The sequence below is a fragment of the Somniosus microcephalus genome, chromosome 17 (genome assembly GCF_052327205.1).
Source record: "Somniosus microcephalus isolate GS21.2 chromosome 17, FLI_Smic_1.0, whole genome shotgun sequence".
In the NCBI taxonomy this organism is placed as follows: domain Eukaryota; kingdom Metazoa; phylum Chordata; class Chondrichthyes; order Squaliformes; family Somniosidae; genus Somniosus; species Somniosus microcephalus.
The window spans coordinates 42,052,456-42,076,908 of record NC_141003.1 but is presented as its reverse complement, the minus strand read 5'-3'; the positions used below and the strand labels follow the sequence as shown (position 1 = coordinate 42,076,908).

The following is a 24,453-nucleotide window of genomic DNA, read 5'->3' as shown; positions in this document are numbered from 1 at the left end:
TCATCTCAGTCTTAAAAGGCCAATCCCTTATCCTGAGGCTATGCCTCCTAGTTCTAGACTCTCCAGCCAGGGGAAACAACCTCTCAGCATCTATCCTGTCAATCCTCCTCAGAATCTTGTATGTTTCAATGAGATCACCTCTCATTCTTCTAAACTTGAGAGTATAGGCCCATTCTACACAATCTCTCCTCTTGGAGGACCCTCTCATCCCAGGAATCAATCTAGAGAACCTTCATTGCACCGCCTCCAAGGTAAGTACATCCTTCCTTAGATAAGGAGACCAAAACTGTGCACAGTACTCCAGGTGTGGTCTCACCAAGGCCCTGTACAATTGTAGCAAGACTTCCTTACTTTTGTACTCCAACCCCATTGCAATAAAACAACAACAACTTGTATTTATATAGCACCGTTAACATAGTAAAACGTCCCATGGCGCTTCACAGGAGTGTTAAAAGACAAAAAATTGACACCGAGCCACATAAGAAATTACGGCAGATGACCATAAGAATATAACAAATAGAAGTAGGAGTCGGCCATTCAGCCCCTCGAGCCTGCTCCGCTATTCAATAAGATCATGGCTGATCTTCTACCTCATCTCCACTTTCCTGCACTATCCCCATATCCCTTAGTTCCCTTAATATCCAAAAATCTATCGATCTGTCTTGAATATACTCAACGACTGAGCCTCCACAGCCCTCTGGGGTAGAGAATTCCAAAGATTCACCACCCTCTGAGTGAAGAAATTTCTCCTCATCTCAGTCCTAAATGGCCGACCCCTTATTCTAAGATGTGACTCCTGGTTCTAGACTCCCCAGCCAGGGGAAATATCGTCCCTGCATCTACCCAGTCAAGCCCTGTAAGAATTTAATATGTTTCAATGAGATCACCTCTCATTCTTCTAAACTCCAGAGAATATAGGCCTAGTCTAATCAATCTCTCCTCATAGGACAATCCCCCCATCCCAGGCATCAGTCTGGTGAACCTTTGTTGCACTCGCCCTATGGCAAGTATATCCTTCCTTAGGTAAGGAAACCAAAACTGTACAAAATACTCCAGGTGTGGTCTTACCAGGGCCCTATATACAGGAAACTTTCGTTTAACCAGAGGTTAAAAGTCCGGAAAGCTCTATCTACCGGCAAAATTCAGGAGCCATTTTCTCTAAGTTTTTTTACTTCTCGTTGCTTTTTTTTCCCCCCAGTCAGGCTCTGCAAGGTCTGTAGCTAAGCAACAGCTTCAGCTAGAGACACTTGCAGCTGCAGCCGACTGTTTTGAAGCTGTTGCTAAGCAACAGGGTTTGTTGATTCACACGGCGCTGAAAAGCTCTATGTTTTAACATTGCCGCTGGTTTATACGGCAGCTTTGATCTAACGGCACCAGCTCGGTCCCGTCAGTGCCGGATACCAGAAAGTTTCCTGTACAATAATTGCAGTAAGACGTCTTTACTCTTATACTCAAATCCTCTTGTAATAAAGGCCAACATACCATCTGCTTTCCTAACTGCTTGCTGTACCTGCATGTTAACTTCCAGTGATTCATGTACAAGGACACTCAGGTCCCTCTGAACACCAACACTTTCCAATCTCACACCATTTAAAAAAGACTCTGCTTTTCTATTTTTCCTACCAAAGTGGATAACTTCACATTTCTCCACATTGCATTTGCCATGTTCTTACCCACTCACTTAGCCTCTCTATATCCCCTTGAAGACTCTTTGCATCCTCCTCACAACTTACATTCCCACCTAGCTTTGTATCATCAGCAAACTTGGATATATTGGCCCAGAAATTCGGCTCTCCACGGGTGAGTACGCACGGGGTACTCACCCATAGGCCGAATGGAAGTGCGGGTTTTCTGCATGCACTGCGCATGCGCGGGAATCCGGTTATTTTCCTGATCTTTATCAATTTCTTGGTCCTCCTTTGCTGAATTCTAAAATCCTCCCAATCCTCAGGCTAACTGCTCTTTTTGGCAGCATTATAAGTCTCTTCCTTTGATCTAATATTATCTTTAACTTCTCTTGTTAGCCACGGTTGGACCACTTTTCCTGTGAAGTTTTTGTGCCTTAAAGGAATGTATATTTGTTGTAAATGATGTATTAATTCTTTAAATGCTTCTCTGCCGTCAGACCTTTTAATGTAGTTTCCCAATCTACCTTAGCCAACTCGCCCGTCATACCTACGTAATTTGCTTTGTTTAGATTTAAAACCCTAGTTTCGGATTTAACTAAATCACTTTCAAACTTAATATAAAATTCTATCATATTATGGTCAATCTTCCCTAAGGGCCCCTTTACTACAAAGGTTATTAATTAACCCTTTCTCATTGCACAATACTAGATCTAAAGTAGCCTGTTCCCTTGTTAGTTCCTCAACATACTGATCTAGAAAACTATCTTGTATACATTCCATGAATTCATCCTCCACACTATTACTGCAAATTTGGTTTGCCCAGTCTATATGTAGATTAAACATACTCATGATTACTGTATTACCCTTGTTACATGCGCCTCTAATTTCCTGATTTATACTCTGCTCTACATTACAACTACTGTTTGGGGGCCTATAAAACAACTCCCAGCAATGTTTTCTGCCCCTTGCTGTTTCTTAGCTCCACCCAAACTGATTCTACTTCTTGATTTTCAGAGCTAAGACCCTTTCTCTCTACTGTCTTTATCCCAACCTTTATTATCAGGGCTACCCCTCCTCCTTTTCCATTCTGCCTATCTCTTCTAAAAGTTAAGTATCCTGGAATATTTAGTTCCCAACCTTGACCACTTTGCAACCACGACTCCGTAATGGCCATTAGATCAAACCTATTCATTTCTACCTCTGCTATTAATCCATCTGTTTTGTTGTGAATGTTTTGCGCACTCAGATATAATGCCTTTAGCTTTGACTTTTTTCTCTTTTTCCCTGATGTCACCTTAGTCACTGATGTCCTATTACCTTTGTTACTCTCTGTCCCTTCCTGAACCACTCTGCTTATTTTTACCCAGAACTCTGCTCTGCTCCAGAGCCTTGACATTTCTCTTGCTGCTTTTAAAATTTACTCTTTCCTGAATCCTCCCACCAACCCCCTTCATTAGTTTGAAGCCCTGTCTCCTGCCCTAGTTATTCAATTCACCAATACACTGGTTCCAGCCTTTAGCAGGCACATAGTAGCCCGTAAGTGGAGCCCGTCCCAATGGAACAGCTCCCTCTTTCCCCAGTACTGGTGCCAGTGCCCCATGAAGCAAAATCCTTGCCTTCCACGCCACTCTTTGAGCCACACATTTAACCTTATAATCTGCTTATCCCTATGCCAATTGGTGTGTGGCTCAGGTAACAATTCAGAGATTATTACCTTTGAGGTTCTGCTTTTTAATTTTGACCCCAACTCCTTAAACTCGCTCAGCAGAACCTCATTCCTAGTTCTACCTATGTCGTTGATTCCTGTGTGGACCACGACAACTGGATCCTCCCCTTCCCACTCCAGGTTCTTCTCCAGCCACGAGATGATGTCTTTAATCCTGGCACTGGGCAGGCAACAGAGCTTTCGGTACTCCGTGACTATACTGTCCCCTACTACAACTACATTCCCTTTCACTCCCCCCACTTGAATGGCCTCCTGTACCATGGTGCCATGGTCAGCTTGCTCATCCATCCTGCAGGCTTTTCCCTCATCCACACAGGCAGCAAGAACTTCATACCTGTTGGATAAGGACAAATGCCGAGGCTCCTCCAGCACTTCATCTGGGGTCCCCTTATCTGCCTGAGTTGCAGTCACACCCTCCTGTCCCTGACCAGTAACCAGATCTGTACCACCACCTAACCAAAGGGGTGTGACTGCCTCCTGGATCAAAGTATCCAGGTAACTCTCCCCCTCCCTGATGCCCCGCAGTGTCTGCACCTCAGACTCCAGCTCAACAACTGTGAGCTGAAATCCCTCAAGATGCAGACACTTACTGCAAACGTGGTTGTCCGGGATCACAATGCTCTCCACAAACTCCCACATGCTGCAGTTGTGGTCAATGAGGTAGGTTTTAAGGAGCGTCTTAAAGGAGGGAAGAGAGGTAAAGACACAGAGTTTAGGGAGGGAATTCCAGAGCTTAGGGCCTAGGCAGCTGAAGGCACGGCCACCAATGGTTGAGTGATTAAAATCAGGGATGCTCAAGAGGGCAGAATTTCAGGAGCGCAGATAGCTCATGTAGATTGTGGGGCTGAAGGAGATTGCAGATAGGGAGGGGCAAGGCCATGAAGGGATTTGAAAACAAGGATGAGAATTTTGAAATCAAGGCGTTGCATAACCGGGAGCCTATGTAGGTCAGCGAGCACAGGGGTGATGGCTGAATGGGGCTTGGTGCGAGTTAGGACATGGGCAGCTGAGTTTTGGATGACCTCAAGTTTACGTAGGGTAGAATGTGGGAGGCCAACCAGGAGTGCATTGGAATAGTCAAGTCGAGAGGTAACAAAGGCATGGATGAGGATTTCAGCAGCAGATGAGCGGAGGCAGGGTGGAGACGGGCAATATTACGGGAGGTAGAAATAGGCGGTCTTAGTTATGCCAGGTTGCGAACAGTCTGGTTCAGCCTCAGACGCTAGGAAGAGGGATGGAGTCGGTGGCTAGGGAACGGAGTTTGTGGTGGGGTCCGAAGACAATGACTTCGGTCTTCCCAATATTTAATTGGAGAAAATTTCTGCTCATCCAGAACTGGATGTCGGACAAGCAGTCTGTCAATTTAGAGACCATGGAGGTGTCGAGAGAAGTGGTGGTGAGGTAGAGCTGGGTGTCGTCACCATACATGTGGAAACTGACGCTGTGTTTTCGGATGATGTCGCCAAGGGGCAACATGTAGATGAGAAATAGGAGGGGGCCAAAGATAGATCCTTGGGGGACACCAGAGGCAACAATGCGGGAGTGGGAACAGAAGCCATTGCAGGTGATTTTCTGGCTATGATTAGATAGATAAGAATGGAACCAAGTGAGTGCAGTCCCCCCCAGCTGGACGATGGAGAGAGGCATTGGAGAAGGATGGAGTGGTCAACCGTGTCAAAGGCTGCAGACAGGTCAAGAAGGATGAGGAGGAAGAGTTTACCTCACAAAGGATGTCATTTGTGACTTTGATGAAAGCCTTATTGGTCCTGCCGCAGGGCAGAAACCCGATTGGAGGGATTCAAACATGGAGTTCTGGGAAAGATGGGCACGGATTTGGGAGACTACAACACGTTCAAGGACTTGAGAGGAAAGGGAAGTTGGAGATGGGGCGGTAGTTCGCAAGGATGGAGGGGGCATGTGTTGTTTTTTTGAGGGGGGTGATGACGGCAGATTTGAAGGAGAGGGGGACAGTACCCGAGGAGAGAGAACCGTTAACAATGTCAGCTAACATGGGAGTCAGTAAAGGAAGTTGGATGGTCAGCAGTTTAGTGGGAATAGGGTCGAGGGAGCAGGAAGTGGGTGTCATGGACAGGATGAGCGTGGAGAGGTCAAGAGGGAAGATTGGAGAGAAACTGGAGAAAGATGCAAGTTCAGGGCTAGGGCAGGGGTGAGCCTTAGAGCAAGTTTGGCCCGGTGGACTAGGGGAAGGAAGGGAAGTGGCAGAGGCAGCTGATCAAATGGTCTCAATCTTAGAGACAAAGAAGTCCACGAACTCTTCGCACTTTTGTTGGAGGCAAGTGTGGAGGAGATGGGGAAGAAGGGTTTAAGAAGACGGTTGGCAGTAGAAAATAGTAGCCGGGGGTTATCTTTGCATTCCAAAATTATCCTGGAATAGTGAGCAGTTTTGGCAGAGAAGAGTAGGACCCGATAAACCTTTATGTGGTCTAGCCAGATCTGGCAATGAATGGCTAAACCAGTTGTCCGCCATATCCGTTCAAGTCTGCGTCCCTTGGACTTGAGGGAGCGAAAATGTGGACCGTACCAGGGGGAATGGCCAGAGAGTGAGAGAGAGTGTAATGGTTTTAATAGGGACTAGGGCAGCAAAGGTGGTGGTGAGGGTGTGGTTGAACAGGTAGTAGCTGCAGAAATGTCTTGGTCGATGGAGGGCCAAAGGCTGGACAGTTGGGATTTCGTAAGTGCAGTTGCAAGAGTTTTTTTTCCAGGGGCAGACACAGAAAGGGTTTTTTTTTTTTTGGGGGGGGGGGGGGGGGGGAGGGATTGTGGGTGGAAAGCAATACAAGGAAGTGGTCAGAGATGGCCTTATCTTTGATTGCCACGGTGGGAGTAACAAGGCCACGAGAGATGGCAAGATCAAGGTGGTGGCTGTGAATATGGGTTGGGGAGTTCACATGGAGGGAGAGATTAAGGGAGGATAGGAGGGTAGTGATCTCAGAGGAGAGAGCGCATGATGAATTGAGATGGAGGTTGAAATCACCGAGGATGAGAAGTTGCTCGGTGCAAAGGCTGAGGGGGGAAATCAGTGAGGATATCTCGGTGATAAAATTTTGATCGTACTTGGGTGGGCGGTAGAGAACGACAATTTTAAATGAGAGGTGAGGGGATGGAACAAGGTGAGATGCTCAAAGGAGAAGAAAGTGCCAGAGGAGTAGGGGGACACACTTGGGTGTGATTTGGTGATGAGGGCTACACCGCCACCACGGCGGTCTGGGCAGGGCAAGTGGTGAAAGGTATAGCCAGGCAGGGAGGCTTCATTTAAGGGTAAGGTGTCATCACCCCTCAGCCAAATTTCTGTCAGAGCCATGATGTCGATGCAATCATCCATGATAAGCTCATGGATGGCAATGGCATTGTTCGCGAGTGAACTGTCATTCTGCAGGGAGATGCAGAGAGGGTCGGTGATGGCTGATCCACTGCCAGAATTCACAGGGTCAGCGCTTGGAGAGATGAGTTGGCCGGGGAGATTGGCAAAATTAGCCTCCCTGCAGGTGCGTTGGACGGGAAGATCGGTGAGAGAGTAGAATGAGACAGTTGGTGTTACTACTCGTGAGGAGACAGCAACGAGTGCCTCGATGGACCCTTCGGAGGATGCCAAGAGAGGCACAGAGGGAAGCTGTAGGCTTATCCAAGAGGGAGTCAAGTAGGCAGGAGAGGAGGAAGTTCAAAGAGTAATGAAGGGTTGGGGTAGGGATTTGGGAGGGCAGAGTGTCAGAGAAAGGAGAGATGAAGGGCGGCATTATGACAGGAGAGAAGAGTCAGGGAGGGGTAGAGAGAAAAGAAAAAGTGGGGAGAAAAAGGTGGAAATAGAAGTGAATGGCTCAAGTCCAGAACGGCAGCCAAAAGGCACACACAAATGGACACAGGGGAAAACTCGGTTACATAGGCCTGGCTATGTAGCAATTATAGGGATGAATATTTCCTGGTAGTAGCAGGGAATAGGTTGGTGACAATAGTAGGAAGTCCAGAGTTAAAGTCGGAGGTCCCGTAGAGAGAAAAAGTTGACATAGGTAGGATGGAGTTGGTGTGGAGCATCGGCGAACTGTTGTCCAAGCTTGGAGAAAGGAGTAGCTATTTGAAGGATGGTTGCGGTGCAGAAAGATGATGGCGAAGTTGAGGCGAAGTTGGAGGTCGCCATAGATCAGAAGCAGTGGCGAAAATGTAGAACAAGCCAGCGACCAACAAGGCAGAAAAACCAGTCGAACGAGTCACCCAGAGAAACAGCCGCAGTGGGGAAAATATTTTTTTTTTTTTTTTTTTTTTTTTAAGCGGCAAATTTTTGACACCACAAATAAGTTTTACGGTGTAACCCAGTGCAGAAGTGTAATCCAGTGTAGTCTAGTGCAGAAGTGTAGTGGTGTAATCCAGTGTAGTCCAATGCAGAAACATAGTCTTGATGTCCTGAGAAGTCCAGGAATTCGGAAACCAAATTTGAGAAGCAGAGAGCAGGCCAACATGCCATTTGCCTTCCTAATTGCTTGCTGTACCTGCATGCTAACTCCGTGTTTCTTGTACGAGGACACCGAAATCTCTCTGAACACAAATATTTAATAGTTTCTCACCATTTAAAAAATATTCTCTTTTCCTATTCTTCCTACCAAAGCAAATAACATCACATTTCCTCACATTATACTCCATCTGCCACCTTATTGCCCACTCACTTAACCTGTTTATATCCCTTTGCAAGTTGTGTCCTTCTCACAGCTTACTTTCCCACATCGCTTTGTATCGTCAGCAAACTTGGATACATTGCACTCGGTCCCTTCATCCAAGTCATTAATATAGATTGTAAACAGCCGAGGTCCAAGCACTGATCCTTGCAGCACCCCACTAGTTACAGCCTGCCAATCTAAAAATGACCAGTTTATCCCTACTCTGTTTTCTGTCCATTAACCAATCCTCTATCCATGCTAATATAGTACCCCCACCCTGCGTGACAACCTTCTATATGGACTTTGGAAAATCTCGTGTGGGACTTTATCAAATGCCTTCTGGAAGTCCATATAAATAACATCCATAGACATTCCCCTGTCCACTACTTTAGTCACCTCTTCAAAAAATTAATTAGGCTCATCAGGCATGACCTACCCTTCACAAATCCATGCTGGCTCTCTCTGATCAGCTGAAAATTTTCATGGTGCTCAGTCACTCGATCCTTAATTATAGAGTCTAGGAATTTCCCTACAACAGATGTTAGGGTAACTGGTCTAGAATTCCCTGGTTTCCCTCGCTCACCTTTCTTAAATAGTGGAGTGACTTGTGCAATTTTCCAGTCTAAAGGAACGTACCTGAATCGAGAGAATTTCGAAGATTATAGTTAGGCCATCTGTAATGTTCTCACCTACTTCCTTTAAAAGTTTGGGATGGAAGCCATTTGGTCCTGGGGGTTTGTCACTCTTTAGTGCCATTATTTTCTTCATTTTCTTCCCACATTACAACAGTGACTCCACTTCAAAAGTACTTAATTGACTGTAAAGCGCTTTGAGACGTCCGGTGGTCGTGAAAGGTGCTATATAAATGCAAGTCTTTCTTTCTATTACTGTTATTTTGCGCGAGTCCCTGTCCCTGATTCAATATTAGTTTCCTTGGGATGTCCAGCATGCTATCTTCTTCCTCTACTGTAAATACTGATGCAAAGTAATTATTGAACATGTCCACCATTTTCTTATTTTCATTTACAGTATCATTGGTCAGTTTTCAAGGGACCCACATTTCTCCTGACCATCCTCTTTTTCTGAATATAATTGTAAATATTTTGTGTGTTGATTGATATTACTTGCAAGTTTCTTTTCAAACTCCCTTTTCGTAGCGCTTACTATCTGTTTCGTCACCTTTTGTTGTTCTTTGTATCTCTCCCAGTCGCCAGGATCTGTGCTAGTTTTTGCATTTTTGAATGCTTTTTCATTTTGTTTTATGTTGTCCATGGCTTTTTTTTGGACAAGTAGCACTCTTGCCCCTTAGGGCAATAAAGTGGTTCTTTTTTCTTTTTATTCGTTTATGGGATGGGCGCACTGACAAGGCCAGCATTTATTGTCCATCCCTAACTGCACTCGAGAAGGTGGTGGTGAGCAGCCTTCTTGAACTGCTGCAGTCCATGCAGTGAAGGTACTCCCACAGTGTTGTTAGGTATATTTCCAAGTCAGGATGGTGTGTGACTTGGAGGGGAACTTGCAGGTGACAGTGTTCCCATGCACCTGCTGCCCTTGTCCTTCTAGATGGTAGAGGTCACGGGTTTGGGAGGTGCTGTCGAAGAAGTATTGGCGAGTTGCTGCAGTGCATCTCGTCGATGGTACACACTGCAGACACGGTGCACCAGTGGCAGAGAGAGTAAATGTTTAAAGGTGGTGGGTGGATGGGGTGCCAATCAAGCGGGCTGCTTTGTCCTGGATGGTGTCGAGCTTCTTGTGTGTTGTTGGAGCTGCACTGATCCAGGCAAGGAGAGAGTATTCCATCACACTCCTGACTTGCACCTTATATATGGTGGAAAGGCTTTGGGGAGACAGGAGGCGAGTCACTCGCTGCAGAATACCCAGTCTCTGACCTGCTCTTATAGCTACAGTATTTATCTGGCTGGTCCAGTTATGTTTCTGGTCAATGATGACCCCGCCCCAAGATGTTGATGGTAGGGGATTCGCCGATGGTAATGCCATTGAATGTCAAGGGTAGGTGGTTAGACTTTCTCTTGGTCATTTTCTGGCACTTGTTTGGCGCGAATGTTACTTGCCACTTATCAGCCCAAGTCTGAATGTTGTCCAGGTCTTGCTGCATGTGGGCATGGACTGCTTCATTATCTGAGGAGTTGTGAATGGAGCTGAACACTGCAATCATCAGCAAACATCCCCACTTCTGCCCTTATGATGGAGGGAAAGTCATTGATGAAGCAGCTGAAGATGGTTGGGCCTAGGACACTGCCCTGAAGAACTCCTGCAGCGATGTCCTGGGGCTGAGATGATTACATTCTTTTTTGAACACTTCCCACTGATCTTCTGTCGTTTTACCCATTAACAGAGTTACCCAGTTTACTGTGAACAGCATTGAAGTCAACCTTACCTAAATCTAGAATCTTAGTAGCTGTTTTGCATTTCTCCCTTTCAAACACTACATTGAACTCGATCATATTATGATCACTATTAAATAAATGTTCACGTACCATTAGGCTGTTAACTAAATCTGGCTCATTACTCATTACTGAATCTAATATGACCTGCCCCCTTGTTGGTTCTAGGACATATTGTTGCAGAAAACTATCCTGAACACACTTTAGAAATTCACTACCTTTCTGACATGAACTAGTCTACTTATCCCAATCGATATGGAAGTTAATTAAAATCCCCCATTAAAACCACTTTGCCTTTGCTACATGCTTGTCTAATCTCTGCATTTATATATTCTACCACTTGACAGCTGTTACCAGGGGGCCGATACATAACTCCCACTAGTCTGAAATCCTTTTCTATTCCTTAATTCTACCCATAAAGTCTCCACTGCATGCTTACCTCTTATTATATCCTCTCTCATCATTGAAATGATTTCAGCCTTAATTACTGAGGCTACTCCTCCCCCTCTACCATTTTCCCCATCTTTCCTGTAGACCTTATAAGCTGGTACATTTAGTTTCCAGTCCTGATCATCTTGCAGCCACTCTCAGTAATGGCTAGATCATATCATACCCTCAAAGTTGAATTTGCACTTGCAATTCATTCAATTTGTTCCTTATACTCTGTGCATTTGTATAAATTCACAATCTATATCAATGATTTGGATGAGGGGACTAAATGTAACATTTCCAAATTTGCTGATGATACAAGGCTAGGTGGCAGTGTCAGTTGCGAAGAGGATGTGAAGAGGCTTCTAGGGGATCTCGACAGGCTCAGTGAGTGGGCGAGAACATGGCCGATGGAATATAATATGGATAAATGTGAAGTTATCCACTTTGGTAGAAGAAACAGAAAAGCAGAGTATTTCCTAAATGGTGAAAGATTGGGGAATGCAGATGCTCAAAAAGGGACCTGGGTGTCCTTGTACATGAGTCACTGAAAGTGACTGTGCAGGTGTAACAAACCATTAGGAAGGCAAATGGTATGCTGGCCTTCATTACAAGAGGATTTGAGTACAGCAGTAAAAAAGTCTTACTCCAATTATATAGGGCCTTGGTGAAACCACACCTGGAGTACTGTGTACAATTCTGGTCTCCTTACCTAAGGAACGATATACTTGTCATAGAGGGAGTGCAACGAAGGTTCACGAGATTGATTCCTGGGATGGCGGGACTGTCGTATGAGAAGAGATTGAGTAAACTAGGCCTGTATTCTCTTGAATTCAGAAGAATGAGGGGGGATCTCATTGGAGCATACAAAATTATTACAGGGCTTGATAGGGTGGATGCTGGGAAAATGTTTCTCTTGGCTGGGGAGTCTAGAACCAGGGGCCACAGCCTCAGGATAAAGCGTAGGCCATTCAGGACTGAGATGAGAAGAAATTTCTTCAGAGGGTGGTGAATCTTTGGAATTCTCTACCCCAGAGGGCTGTGGAGGCTCAGTCATTGGGTATATTCAAAACAGAAGTCAATAGATTTCTGACTAGTAAAGGCATCAAGGGATATGGCGATAGGGCCGGTGAATGGAATTGAGGCAGATCAGCCATTATCTCATTGAATGGCGGAGCAGGCTCGAAGGGCCGAATGGCCGACTCCTGCTCCTATTTCTTATGTTCTTTTAAAGATGCTTATTTGGGCCACACACCCTAACCTGTCCTTCTGCTCAAATGTTTTACTCACATTTTTTATTTCCATCTCTTGGTTGAATTACTTTACATCTTTTAGTTTTCCTTTACCTGTAGTGCCTAAAGCACAATTTCTGAATAATTATGGTTAGTGTTTCCATTATATCTTTCCCAACTCCCTTCAGTATTCAGAGGTGCATATCATCTGGGCTTGGTGACTTTTCTATTTTTAGTTTAGTCCCATTAACTTTATAGTGTCCCTTTGAACATTTATCTCCAATAGTGGCTCTTCCACATTCTCAAAGCATTCCTACAGCTCCACTTTCAGCTTTGTCTATAAAAACGGATGCAAAATACTTCTGTCATTCTCTCACTCTCCAATCCAACAGCACCTCCATCTCCAAGGATTGCAGTTATTCCCCTTAAAAAGCTTGCTGGAATGGTGCATATGAAGACAAGAAAAAAAGTTTCCCAGCATGGCATTGATCTGAATGATTATCTTTTCTCATTCCTGCATTCTTGTATTCAGCATTGATTCTGGATTATTGGTAGTATCCAAACCTTTTACTCAATCTGACCACTGTTCATTTTTCCAGGATAAAAAATGATTTTGTATAGATTATACAAAATAGTCAGGCTACTCATGTTTGTGGTCATCACTAGTTGGGGTTTACATATGAAGGGCACGGAGTCAACTGGAAATGAATACAGAACAATATCTACATTTAATTCACCCCAGTTTTCGCTATACATACCACATATATACTTACTAATCATAGGTAGGATTTCCCTGGCAACTACAAATATTTTATTGTAAACCTACAGTAATGAGATCAAGGAGGAACAATTTGGCACTGGAAAGTCAATACAAATATTTAATCAAGCAGAAACAGACAGCACATACTGCGATTAACAGCTGCTATTCAAGGAAAGATAGTGGACAGAGAACATTCATAAACTGTTGGCCTTTGCTCATGACACCATCTGGGTCGCTTAATCAAATTGCATGGAATTTGGTTTTAAAAACAGAATAGTCGACCTCCTTTCTTACCCCTTTGCTTAAAACAGGCTACAAAAATAACAGACTACTTCCCACTTTGCACCTTAATTCATACAGTAACACATTTATATAGTAATATAATTACAAGATGCCTCACAGTTCAAGGTCAGACTCAGGCAGAGGTAGGAGGGGAATTGTGGAGGTGACAGAGTGCTGTCAAAGAGGTAGGTCTTAAGGAAGTTTTTGAAGAAGGTGGGGAAAGCATGAAGCAAGGCAGAGGGAGTTTGGAGAGAGAGTTCCAGAGTGTGGGGGTGAGATGACTCAAGTCTCTGCCATTGATTTTAGAGTAGAGAACGCAGTAGATTAGAGCTGGCAGAGCAGAGGATGAAAGCAATATGTAGGGCTGAAGGTGGTTGCAGAAGTAGAGGGGAGCAAGGGAGGGTCAGTCTGGAAATGGGACCATACCACCATGCTCTGTCTTGCACTCAACACAATGATATGTAATGTTTCATTGGTTTGTTTGTTTATAATGTGTAACCACTGACCAAATACACTAGATCAAGCTCATTTATTAGGTACTAGCAGGGGAGCCCCACGTTGCGAGGGCTTTTTTGGGGCTGGTCGATGTGTGGGCCAGGAGCCTGGGACTGGATTTGGGTTGTCAGCAGTTTCCAGGGCTTTTTTGGGCCTGGTGGATGTGTGGGCCGGAAGCCTGGGACTGGATTTGGGCTGTCAGCAGTTGGAGAAGCCTAGGCCCGTTTTGCACTGTTTTTTAACCTAAACATTTCTAGCTTTTAATACCTTCAAAGATGAAAGTTAAAGTACTTATAAAACATTTTTGGTAAATCTTTTTTTTTATAAAAAGAAACTGATCTGGATTAGCAAAGTTTTGAGCTGCCCTGGCTGCTGTATAATGGCTGACAGATCCCTGAGATGAAAACAATTAGTCCCACCCACACACACACCGATTGGTCAACCATCAGGTGACTGAACTGTAGGATTGGTCAATCATCATGGCACAGGATTGGTCGACCTTGACGTCAGTCAATGCTAATGAGTGGATAATGAGTGGAATTTTGAAGGTTTTTTGTATAATGTGCGAACAATTTTTGTCCGACCAAAAAGTAAATACGCCTACAAGAGTCCCCTAATGATGAGCTTTCTTTTGATATAACATATGTGTAGGTACGCTCTATAACTTTTGACTGTATAGCCGGACAGAGAGACAGACAGAGAGACAGACAGACATATCCTATAGATAATTTTACAAGTTTCTGTACGATGATCCATACACCGCTTGTACCAAATTACAAGTTGTGAAATGAAGATATTCTGATTGTTTTCAATCAAATTAGAACACAACCAATTAAGAGCCTTATCTGACTAGAGTTTACCTCTGGAAATAATGACTAAAATCATGTCAAATCTGAAAAGCTGCTAAAGTTTTATGTAAAATGTAATCAGAAAAATAACAGGAAAACCCAAGCTAGGGAAGGCAAACACCTCAGGTCAAGAAGGACAAAATTCCAGTCTGAAATTAAATAAGCACAAGGGCGCAAGCGGATGAACTGCAGTAGAATACGGTCCTTTACACTGCCGCAGTCCAAACACTCCCAACTGATGAAATGGGAAGGTGTACAGACCTCCACAGAAATGTGGTCTTTTTAATATAAAAAAAAACTAATGACAATTGCTTAACAATCATTGCACTTCCTGGTAGAGTTATATAATTAATTGTTTCCCATAAAACAAATCAAAATTCTTGAAAATGAGAGAAAATATTAGTAAAATTTGAGCATGGGTACATTATGCATATATGGATTCATCTCCCTTGCAAAAGCTGAAGCCACTGAAGAACACACCAGAAAAAAAACCTAAAATCTAAGAAACATAATGTCAAAATTAATCCAATGGAGAGAAAGGCAAGATTTACGTGGGGTATAATTTTTATTCCAAGAATAATTTTTATATCTAAATATACTCCATCTACCACGTGCCCATATCACACAAGTGCTTCACTGTGAAGAGGGAGAATTAGTCTGTCTGAGATCAAGAGAAAAATTGAACACAGCTCTGCCAATGTGCAAGTCTTTCTTAGCAGTCAAGCTAGTACAATAATGCTTGAAGAAAGTGAATGATTACTTCAAGTTTCTGATTTGCAAGAGTCTTAAAGTATCACTTCCCTGAAGCAAGCTCAGGTAGGAGGTACAACACAATTGGAATATAATACTTGCATTTACACATCACCTTATCATGTCAAGGCATCTTGAATGTTTCACGTAGGGCAATGAATTAAGTTTCAACTGCAGTGTCTATTATATATGCAGACATGGCAACCATTCAAAGGAGGTTTGAATAAAGGGCACATTAATTCCAGTCTGAAATTAAATAAGCACAAGGACGCAAGTGGGTGCACTGCAGTAGAACAAGGTCCTTTATACTGCCGCAACCCAAACGATGAAATGGGAAGGAACTAAATTAAGGTCCCAGTTGGGAATAATCAAGGTCACACTTTCCAAATAGCTTGCAGTAAACAGAGCACCATCTGGTGATTCCCTAATAATCCAAACTCAAATGGGTCATGAAAGACCAATTGCCACAAAATAAATCCAACAGAACTAGGCTTTAAACCAATACCAAACAGATGCTGGAGATAATCCAGAATATGCTGGACAGTATAAGGCAAGACGATTGACTTAGATGATCAATGGACAAACATCTTCCATTTTGTATTATAAATTCTATTAATGAATGTCCTATGAGAATTAATCAAAGTATCTGCCACCAAGGATGGAAGACCCTAATCTAATCATCTTTCAGTAACTAGGCTGTCAACTGGAACGTGTCTGGTTTCAGATGTAATACTGCACCCCCTCCTTCCTCCAACTGAGAAAGAAGGTCCTTCCTAAGAGGCAGGGGAATTGACAATGTCAGAGAACATAGTCTAAAAGGTTTCCTGAACTACCTTCAGCTGCATTCTCCACTCAAGCGTGAACTGTGAGATGTCATACTAATCATTGCTATGTAGTTCCTCAGGGCAGTGTCCTAGGCCTAACCATCTTCAGCTGCTTCATCCTTCCCTCCAACATAAGGTCAGAAATGGGGATGTTCGCTGATGACTGCGCAGTGTTCAGTGCCATTCACAACTCCTCAGATAATGAAGCAGTCCATGCCCGCATGCAACAAGACCTGAACGACATTCAGGCTTGAGCTGATAAGCGGCAGGTAACATTCGCGCCACAAAAGTGCCAGGTAATGACTATCTCCAACAAGCGAGAGTCTAACCACTGCCCCTTGACATTCAATGGCATAACCATCGCCGAATCCCCCACCATCAACATCCTGGGGAGTCACCATTGACCAGAAACTTAACTGGACCAGCCACATAAAAACTGTGGCAACAAGAGCAGGTCAGAGGCTGGGTATTCTGTGGAAAGTGTCTCACCCCCTGACTCCCCAAAGCCTTTCTACCATCTACAAGGCACAAGTGAGGAGTGTGATGGAATACTCTCCACTTGCCTGGATGAGTGCAGCTCCAACACTCAAGAAGCTCGACACCATCCAGGACAAAGCAGCCCGCTTGACTGGCACCCCATCTACCACCTTAAACATTCACTCCCTCAACCACCGGCGTACTGTGGCTACAATGTGTACCATCTACAAGATGCACTGCAGCAACTCGCCAAGGTTTCTTTGGCAGCACCTCCCAAACCCGCCACCTCTTCCACCTAGAAGGGCAAGGGCAGCAGATGCATGGGAACACCACCACCTCCAAGTTCCACACCATCCTGACTTAGAAGTATATCGCCGATCCTTCATCGTCACTGGGTCAAAATCCTAGAACTCCCTCCCTAACAGCACTGTGGGAGTACCTTCACCACACGGACTGCAGCAGTTCAAGGCAGCGGCTCACCACCACCTTCTCAAGGGCAACTAGGGATGGGCAATAAATGCTGGCCTTGCCAGCGACGCCCACATCCCATAAAAACAAATTTAAAAAAAAGTTTACCCAAGGTAAATGCTGAATCAGCTGAGCAGAATGTAATCTTGTCACTCAGACATCAGTGTACTAGTAGGATCATATCTTGACAAAACCAACAGAATGACCCCCCCCCTCCCACCATTGTTGATATCATGTACCACCAGAGTGTTGTCCAAACACACGCATGCCAACTTGCCTTGGTTTGAAAGTATTCCAGGATCAGTGTTACGACCCTAAATTCTATTCATGGATATGCCAGCTCGGCTGTTCTTTCATTCACTTTCCCAGAGCCCATTTCCTTTGTACATGAGGCCCATCCGGTCAGGGGCATGCCTGTTACCGCTATCAACTGTAGGGGACAGTGTCAGTCGTTTGCCCTCTAGTACACTGCCTTCTAAGTATGTTGCCCTTGTGAGGTCTAGAGCTGAAGTCCAGTAAATTATCACTGGCTGAGATAGGGAGGCTTTGTGGGAGTACAGGAGGAGAAGACAGAGCAAGTTCAGTTGAAGTGGTTACAGTAAAAAGTCAGGCACAATGCCAATATATATTCACCAATCCATGACTGGCATAGCTGGATTTGTTGGCCTAAAATAATTCAATAAACACAATTCAGTTCCTCCTAACAAATGTGGTTCACAAAGCAAAGGCAAATTTGTCAAACTCTAATATCACATTTGGGCAATAACATTTTATGTAGTGATTGTAAGCATCAGTGACTGTGAACAGACTGTTGCCGAGTTATCCAAACTGCATCACATGAGCCGTATATAGCCCTAGAACTCTGGCAACCTGGTCCACGACGTCCAGGCAACTCAGCTCTACTTCCGCTTTTATTTCTTATTCACGGGTTTATCCTGTTTGAATTTCATGAGTCCGGAGGTTTAGAAAGGGTTGTTTTTAGTGCTGAATCAAAACACCAAGATCTTTTAGTAACCATAGCTTGCAAATACATGCAAATTAATGGAGATATTGATTTTAAAAATTACAGTGTGGTCCACAAGGCTCCATGGTACACACGTAAGCACCTATAAAGACCAAACACTTGCACAGTCGCAGACTGTTGCATTTTGTACAGTATTTCAAGCATTTGGCAGATGATGGTGTAAACACGATGATCTTAATATCTTTAATGCAGGGAATGCATTGCATAGTCAGAAATTTCAGATTTATTTTAGATATCCTCTCAGGTACAGTGGTGTTGGTCACTCATAAGCAGTTCAAGTGCCTTACATACTGCCCTTGATCTAATTATAAAATAAAGTAACCTGGGGGGGGTGTAACAATAGGAACCCCTTGTGATTTGATCTTTCATAGCACATTGTTCCCACATGCCCTCATATACACTTCTCAAATATTTCTGAAGGCATATCAACAAATATTTAGTGAGACAAGGCCAGATAGGAATCATTACATTATTCTATTTGCATAGCCAAATAAACAGAGTAACAATCAAAGAAAATTCCACTTAAGTCACTCAGTCTCATTGCTCGAGAAAAAATAAACCACATGCCTCGCCCCTTCTGTGGGCCGACTCACTTGGTTTGGCATTACCTTATTTTCTAGACAACTTTTACCTGCAAAAACTGACATGCAATTTAGCTTCCAACCCCTTTTAGTCCTTTGTTCAAAGTCTGACTGGCCCCTGAACATGGTTTCCCCCCACCCCCATTTTTTTAAATTCTGATCTAGGAAGCAGAGGGGCAGTGTCTCAGATACTCTCCCCATGCAGGGATTTGCCAGCCAGCCTGTCAACCAAATCGACTACTTTCACTTCCAAGAGTACATTGTTAGCAAACATCTTATGCTGTACCCTTATGAATAGAATCGTTCTCGCCGCAATGGGTGTGAAGATTTGCGAGCCTCGTAACATTACAGACCCACAGGGATGCCCTTTTATACACTTTAGAGTCAGAGCATCCTAGTTTGAAAACCTATGATATAGAACAAAGGAGGTCAAATACAGAAATGTCTGCAGTACATAGTTGGTTTAGTACCAGAAAACACATGAGTAACACAACCAATATTGTACTGTACTATGGTTATACTATTCTGCTTTTCATCATGAACTATCTAGTTTGCTACGTATTCGTTTCCTCATTTTGATATATGAAAATGAACAGCACTTTATTAGGATGATGAAGCAATTGGAAACAGAGGCAGCAGAGCATTGGTATTGGTGTGAAAATGATGGTGCGATGCAGCAGCCCAAAGCACTCAGATGCTAAAGGTGAAAAATAATCTGCACAATTCTCAAAGGTTTGCAGAAAACATTAGGAATAAAATATTTTGGTTTATTTTTTAAAAGGTAGAAAAGTAAGTTTTCTTCAATGTCGTTAATTTGATCTACTGCAGATATACACAAGATAACACACACACACCCACTCCACACATAGTTGTGCTGTCCCGTAATGTATACCGTACAAAATACTTACGTAAAAAATGTTTTTCCAACAAAGCAATTTCAAGATGTCCCTTGATTTCATTCAGTCGTTCAGATTCTGTCCTGTTGAAATCTTGAATTCCTGAAGCCATAACCGATGTCCCTGGGCCTGCCTGAAACAAAAATGAAAATACTTACAGGAAACAAATAATCTACCAAAAGCACCTTGCATGAATCATCGTAAACTGCACGGAACATATATTTGAGATCGTGATTCAACTGGCTGAATGCTGCAACCAACCAAATTTTGCTGATGCAGCTTAATGCATACAAGAGACTATTTCAATCTGCTCATTTCCTTTAAAGTGAATCAATAAGTCCCAAGTCATTGTTCAATACACGGTCTATTCATCCTCTGCCTCCTCCAACAAGAACAGGAAGCTAATTTATCCAGAATGCAGTCAGGTTTACCACACTGATGCTGCATATGTTTTAGCAAAATTATATAATAACCTACAACAAATCCATTTATGGATCTTGATTTACAGTACACAAGGATACCTGGGGGTTTAAGATTGCACTGTGCACAAAGCATCGGTTGAATAATACACAGAATAAGATGAGCTATTGCATACAGTTGCTGCAGGGATTACATTTCCTCTTCAATATGGAGAGTTAAGAAAAGCAAACCGACAACATAATGGGAAATAAAATGTAGGTACTTCCTGGCCTTAGGTAATAGATGGCTCACAGTAAAAGTCTGCACATGGTTTCTGCATTTGTAAGTAAAAATCCTCAATTCAGTAATTCATTACATCCCTCACAGTCCCACTCTCAGCTGTAAAGGAGAACACGATCAACATCTCAGGGACGGGGTTCTAGTCTGTCGAAAGTTGCATGAAAATAATCACGAGGGTCGTAGCAACAACAAACAATAATATACCGCCTATAACGTAGTACAATGTCCCATGGCGCTTCACAGGAGCTTTATCAAACAAAGACTGACACTGGGCCACATAAGGAGATACAAGGACAGATGACCAAAAGCTTGGTCAAAGAGGTAGGTTTTAAGGTGCGTCTTAAAAGGAGGAAAGGTAGAGGCGGAGGCGGTTAGGGAGGGAATTTCGGAGCTTCGGTCCTCGGCAGCTGAAGGCACACCAATGGTGGAGCGAATAAAATCAGGGATGCGCAATAGGCCAGAATTGGAGGAGTGCAGATATTTCGGACAGTTGTAGGGCTGGAGGAGGTTACAGAGATAGGGAGGGGCAAGACCATGGAGGGATTTGAAAACAAGGTGGAGAGCTTAAAAAGCAGACCTTTATACAGCCTGCTGACTCTCAACCAACAAGTAATACACATACAATACTTATCTACTTAGGCAAACTCATTATGAAGCAGTGTTAGGCTAACATTTTGTTACCAAGGGGGACAAAGAGTAGGAAAGTTACCTCAGGAAAAACTGAGATGAGTTCTTGCTCTACTTTGTTTATGTTTAATGCAAAAAAAACCTATTCACATTACTTTTACTGCTCTTAAAAATGGCTTCCCTGGGTGTTTTTATCCTCAATAAGGTGTTGTCGATATATAGTGTAGTTATGGAGGAGGGGACGGGGATTACAAACAGTAAGTCTTGGATGCTCAGTGACGTGATTCGCAGTAAGCTTGACCAATCATTCCTGATAAGTAATGATGCACGCCGAGAATTGTAGCCTGCTGTATTGTTGGGTCACTTAGCTGACAGTGATAGCTCTGGGAAACCCACTAACTCAACTTGTAGGCTTCTCAGATGCATAAGCTTCTGAAGAGAAATATTTTAAAACACATTTTAAACACAAATACCAATATGTTGATAAATGTAATGATTATTTAGGTCCTTATTATGTTACAAACTCGTACAAATGTTCTTGTCTTAGTGAGAGTCCAAGTTGGCAGCTGAAAGGATTTTCACAAGATATTTAGAACCATTTCATTGGTTTGCCTTTCCCCCCACCCCCAGATTGATGGCTTTTGCTGATTGCTCATGGTTGATTGATTATTTGAATTAGTATTTTTCCATTGGAGTTTTAGGTACCCGCACTGCTTACTTGTGATTGATATGTTCCCTAACTACTCAGCTGTGATGTTACCATTTCAGGATTTTAATGAAATTGCACACTCAAGACCAAGTGTGATGCAAAATTTGAATATAGAAAGTATGATGCTCAATTGTGATGAACAAAACGTATGTGAGACTTTTTAAAATCCAGATTAGCAGGTCTCGTGTGCTGCGAACGCAGAGTCAGCGGATACATCAAATAGGGCATTAGGCCATGAAATGCTAACATCAGCGCTGGTGATTTGTGGTGACTGAATAAGCTAAATTCAGTTATTATGGTATTCTGGAAATTTTACCAATGCTTTGAATTCCACAACTTTTCCCCATTATTCTGTGAAAATCGTGGCCTTTACTTTCAAGAGATTGTTTTTTCACTTGCGTTACCCATGTATTTGATTCTTCTCCCTGACCATTTTAAAACTGCAGATACACAGCAAGATGATATGCAAGTTGCACCATTTGATGGAATGTAACTAGTAATTATCAGTATTGAGTTTATCTGCACATGGTTGTGGATGGGAAGGGGGGAGTGGAGGTCCTGGAGATTGGCAACATGGGGGCAGGAGGGAAGATGTCCTGTAGTCTGGCATCACTGTAGAGAGGGAACCTAGGAAACTGGGGACAGAACATAGGGCATAGCTCACCGGTGCATTCCTGTGGTCTGTTAACAATGAGGGGAAGGGGTTCCTGGGCCCAGCAACACTAGTTTACAGGGTTCCAAGATCTCTGCAAACAGTGTTTTGTGACTGGTTCCTGGATGCACAACTCTCTTTCTCCAGTGAACTCTTTCTGTCTGATTATTCCCCTCTAGCTCTTGCGTGCTCTCCCGGCCCAATTCTCTCCCTCGCATGCTCTTGCTGGCACTAATTAGAATGTTTACATTTTCTGAACAAATCAAACACAGCTGATCCTAATCAGAGTCTGAAAAGCTTTCAAAATCCAATTGATTTGTTTTTGAAAAACAAAGAGCTACAACAGGCATGTCATCAGTGTAGCCCACCATACTGAATCGTCAACACGCACACAGCCTCTTTTTCTAAAAAAAACTCAATATACTTTACTTGAATAACATTTTTGAAATTTTTCCTCTAGCTTTTCTTCAAATAATTTTTCTAGAAGCTGAAGAGAAACAATTAGGCTGACTAAATGCCTTTGAAGTATCATAGGAAATGATGCACCTTGCACATGCTCAGGTGACAGGGTCTGCCTTCTGCTTAGAGTTAAAGCTTTGGGAAAGATTATCAAGGCCAAACTAGGCTTTTCGTGACTCATGTAAAAACTTTAATGAGCATATTAAAAGATACAAAAGACAATACAGTGGGTAAATTTATCGTGTTATTGTGAAATATATAGTTTTTGTTTTGTATAAAATCTTATTTTAGGCATTAGAAATGTCTGAAGAAAAAGATGGCAGCCAAAAATCTTTTCAAAAAGTGGTTGTTGATTCAATGTGTTCCCTTCTTGGGGAAAAAATCATTGGTAAGTTCTCCTAACTGTTTACTTCATAAGTCCTTAGTAGTTTCTTACTGGCAGTTTTCTAACCATTTCTTGGTTTTTGATTTTTACATTCAGTGGTTCAAGATAAAACAGCAGCAAATCACAAGTCAACAAGGTGTTATAACAAAAATAAAAGAGTGCGACAAACAGAAAATGAGAGACAGTTTGATAGAGAGTGTGAAACTGTGTTAACTCAATACAAGACCGGCAGACACGATGGGTCGAATGGCCTACTCTGTGCCGTAAATTTCTATGATTCTATGAAGACTTTTTATATATTACAGCAAGATTTACATTTCAGAGGAGTGAGTAAAATACTTTGTGTTTTGTAAATATGAACCACCCTTCAAAATATCAATTTCACTATACAGTACTGCAAGTGTATGTCTCTTTGGCAGGAGTATAGTACATCATTAGGCTAATTAGAAAGCATGAATTGAAATAAACTAATCCCGCCCACACAGACACACTCCAACCAAATTCCAGGAAAATAAACCACAAACACGAATTGTGACAAACATGAACAATACTGGAAGAAAATGGTGAACTGTTATTTCTACCTTCTAAATTGCAAAACTTCAATCTTTCAGAACCAACTAGCAATTATAACCTCTAAAATACTACTTGTTAAAGAATGGTTCAAATATCAATTCAAAAGACGAAGTATGGGAGTTGCAATTTAGAACAAATGTGAAAATGCTTTTTATAGTTAAAATATAATGTAACTATTAAAAAACAGTTCATACCACACAGCATTGACTGTTTCTTCTAATAACATTCAAAATGCATAAAGATTTCTAATTTTAAATAAATTACTACAGGAATGCTTTTCTAAAAAAGTCAGGAAAAAGCTCAAATATCACCTGTTGCAAAGAACTGTAACGCTGAAAAAGACTTCACCGCCAAAATGGTAAATACCATTAAACAAGGTCCTTCACCCTTACAGAGCTGCATCTGATGGCAACACAGTGACAACACTGTAAAATAACATGGCAGCAAGTGCCTCCAGCAATGTAGACAGTCATTTGAATAAGATGGGTAAGTCATCATCAGCCAACTACACACTTACCTCTCCCAGCACTGCAACATCAAGTCCTGGATGAGTTAAAAATGTCCTTCAGTTTAACAACAAAACTGAAACCATCCTTTTTAGTTCCAACTAGCTGCAATCTAAATCCACTGGTACAGCAACTTAGCACCTCACTGGAATCACAGAATCTTACAGCACAGAAGGAGGCCATTTGGTCAGTCATGCCTGTGCCAGCTCTTTGAAAGAGCTGTCCAATTTAGTCCCACAGCCCAGCTTTTTCCCCCCCCATAACCCTGCAAATCAGTCTTCTTCGATAAATGTCCAACTGCCTTTTAAATGTTCCTATGGAAACTGATCCACTACCCTTTCAGGTAGTGCA

At 42.8% G+C, this 24,453-nt stretch overlaps 1 protein-coding gene across 7 annotated transcripts in view; it reads right to left on the bottom strand.

Annotated features, from left to right (window-relative positions):
• gramd4a (GRAM domain containing 4a) overlaps positions 1-24,453 on the bottom strand; it is a 179,016-nt gene that overhangs the window by 112,227 nt on the left and 42,336 nt on the right. For all 7 annotated transcript variants that reach the window (XM_086010287.1, XM_086010288.1, XM_086010284.1 and 4 more), the window contains one exon: positions 19,505-19,625. In XM_086010287.1, the coding sequence (XP_085866413.1) occupies positions 19,505-19,625 (121 nt within the window). The remainder of the gene's footprint in view (positions 1-19,504; positions 19,626-24,453) is intronic.